The 3,169-nt window shown below is 38.7% G+C and overlaps 1 protein-coding gene across 1 annotated transcript; it reads right to left on the bottom strand.

Annotated features, from left to right (window-relative positions):
• Positions 1–1,613, bottom strand: LOC117615784 (probable folate-biopterin transporter 8, chloroplastic; the record flags this gene model as incomplete). Its single annotated transcript, XM_034344939.1, has 2 exons — positions 811–1,613; positions 1–209 (listed from the first exon to the last, which is right to left on the bottom strand). Coding segments are annotated over exons 1-2 (714 nt in total), but the record flags the coding sequence as incomplete, so codon positions are not given.
• Between the last annotated feature and the right edge of the window lie 1,556 nt (positions 1,614–3,169).

Genomic DNA, 3,169 nt, shown 5'->3' with positions numbered 1-3,169 from the left:
TCCACCAGCAGCTGATGCCATGAATGCATAAGATTGGAGGCCTTTCATATTTTTTTCTTGCCCGTACTCTGCAACAAGAGCATCCTGTGCTACTTCTGTAATGGATGCTCCAAGATTACTAAGAAGAACACATGCCATAAGGGTAGGAAGGGCTTTACCTGCAACAGGGATAACTGCCATTGGCCCCCAAGATAGGACCTGTAAAAGAACTGAAAATTTGAACTCCATTAGAAATAGCCCATAGGTTTTTAGAGGACAAATATACCCTTTTTTAAAATTGCCTTTCCAAATGGTTCATATTACTTTCTGATTGATACCTATGTTAACAGACCATTAAACAGTGTTTTTAGGTTCCACTTCAACATTGTTGCAACTTGCAAGGAAAGCAGCATAAGGTTAAGCTATCTTTTACAGGGATATGAGCACAAAAAGCAGTAGAATTTGTCCAATTTAAAGAGAGAAGTTTCCTTATATTTAGGAATCTAATAAGTTTTTGTCTCCACAGATTAACCAAAGAAATTGTGCACATGGAAGAGACAAATAGAATCTCTAGCATAATCAAAATGGGAAGAAAAGAGCAAGAAAGCAAACCAAGCAAAGGAAAGAATACAAACAACATAAACAAGCAACCTGAACAAAAAGCACAAACAATATGACTTAACATTTAAAAAACATATTAAAATTGAACAGATTTCTCTACAACAATGACAGAAAACAGAGCACATGAATATATTAAAACAGGGAACTATTAACAAAATTGATAAAAACGGAATGACATCAATGAAATAAGGCAAGGGAATTGTAACTAACCTCCAATGGAAATATAAGGTAATCTATGCGCACCAGAAATGTAAAGAGCATCAGAAAGGATTCCATAAAAGGGTTTGGCCACCATGGGAAGGTTACCAGAATGCTGTACGAGCTGCAATGTTGAGGGATGCATGTTAAGATTGTGAGCCATGTGGAAGTTCAACGCCAGCCATGGAAAGCACCTAAAACCTTGCATCCAGTACCCAAATCCACACAGAAACAACATTTGCTGGCTACCCAGTTGGGGAAAACCTCTTCTTTCCTCATGAATCCTGCTCCTCTTGGTTTTTCTGTAAATAACTTGAGTTGGGTTTATCAAGATGGGGCTTCTGAGCTGGGTTTTGGGTTCTGTTGGGTTCACAGAGCTGTTAATGGTGTCTGGGTTTTGGCGGTGAAAACTAAGGATAGGATTTAAGTGAAACGGACGTTGCTTTGTTGAAGGTCTGAGGACTTTTGGGCTTATTGTTGTCCATGGATTTTCAGAAGAAACTGATGAATAAATCATGGTATATTACTAATTTGGTACTTCTAAAAAGAAAAATGCAAAACCAAGAAAGAAGTGGAAATGAGGTGCCTCTATAAACTTCTCTACATGCTTCTTTTCTATATGCAGTATTGGCTGAAAGTAACAATGAGGAAAAGTAGTAGTGTGGAAAAGACAAGAGACTTTGTTATTTAATAAATAATATAAGCTGGCAGCTGAATCGCTCAAAGAAGAAGAAAGAATATGCTTGCTTGTTAATGGAGAGATCTAGAGAAGTGTATGACTGTAGTGAAGGGTTTTAGACTTTTAGTAATTTTGAAGTAGAGAGAGAGAGAGAGAGAGAGTGAAGAGCATAGCCTCCTGATCTAGAGAAGTGTATGGCTGATGGATACCTTGTTTTTGGAGTTGGGTTTGTCTTTGTCTGTATATGGTGTACTTATTTTGCTTGTCTGTATTGTCTTGCTTTCTTCTGGAAATTGGGAGGTTTGGCCATGTGTTTCACACGCGCCCCTGTTGAGCGAGTGGGTCCGAGGAAATAGGGAGGGGCCAGCACACGGGAGTGGTGAGGGTGGGGGTAGGCCCTACATGTTGATTTGTTTTAGGTCAATTTTGTGGATCTGACTCTGACCCGACCCAATCAGCGGAGAGGATCTGAGTAGTAGATGGACTGATTGGGACTGCATATGAGATGTTGGATATGGACCGTCCCTTTTTGGACAAACTGTTGGGAGTTTCACACGCGCGGCAGGCACCGAATGTAAGGTTGGTGGAGGGGCATAGCGCGTGGGCTTATAATATCGGGTCATTTTGTTGTGAATTTAGTAATTTTATTTCGCTGTAGAGCATCTAAGTTAACGGCATGTGGCATTATCTAAATAATTTAGTAATCTAATCAAGTCTCCAGCCTTCTTCCACCGTTGGAGTCGCGTTCAGAGTTTTTTTTTTCCTTTATACACGTGAGGGTTTAAATTAAGGATTATTTATTGTAATGACCTTTGAAATTTTGATCAAATTTTACTTTGCTCTTCCAAATTTAAAATGATCCCCTTTCATCATTTGATTGTAGTTTGGTTACCCATATTGCTTCATACCGTCAATTCCATCTAAAAGTCTGTTAGCTTTGATGACGTGGTAGGAGTGTTTTTGTAATTTTGCACATATAGATCATCATCCACCAATTAGATGAGTGATGTGGCAAGTGGAGTCCATCACCACATAAAAATAATTAAATATTCTAATAATTAAAAAGAACTATAAATTAAATTAAATAAGAAAAAAAATTCAAATAATTAAAAACTGTACCCGGTACACAATCCAACCCCCTCCCACCCAGATCCCACCATCTCTCTCTCTCTCTCTCTCTCTCTCTCTCTCTCTCTCTCTCTCTCTCTCTCGGATTCGTAAGTGGGAGGCTCTAGGATTCGTATCAGAGGAGACAAAGTTTTCTCTCCTTTTCTTATTTTCTCTTTGTTTCTTAGTTGAAGCTCACCAAGGAAATCATAACAGTCTAGCTCCAGTTTGTTTTGCTAAAAAATGAAAACTATGAGAGAATATTTGTTTGTGGGAATTTTCTGTGTATTCTTCTCCTTGTAGGAGGTCATATTTATAATATTTGTTTGATGAAGTGTCGATCCACCTCAACATGTTTAGTACGATCATGCTGAACCGGATTCTGTGCAATGGCTATAGCAGCCTTGTTGTCACAAAAGAGATTCATTGTGGATGTAGGTTTATACCCAAGTTCAGTAAGCAACTTTCTTAACCAAAGAAGTTCACAAATCCCTTTAGTCATGCCTCTAAACTCGGCTTCTGCACTGGATAAAGCTACTACATTCTGTTTCTTGCTTCTCCATGTCACCAAATTACCTCCCACGA

Source organism: Prunus dulcis, chromosome 1, assembly GCF_902201215.1.
Source record: "Prunus dulcis chromosome 1, ALMONDv2, whole genome shotgun sequence".
NCBI classification, from domain to species: domain Eukaryota; kingdom Viridiplantae; phylum Streptophyta; class Magnoliopsida; order Rosales; family Rosaceae; genus Prunus; species Prunus dulcis.
The sequence above is the reverse complement of the archived record's forward strand: the minus strand, read 5'-3'. Positions and strand labels throughout refer to the sequence as shown.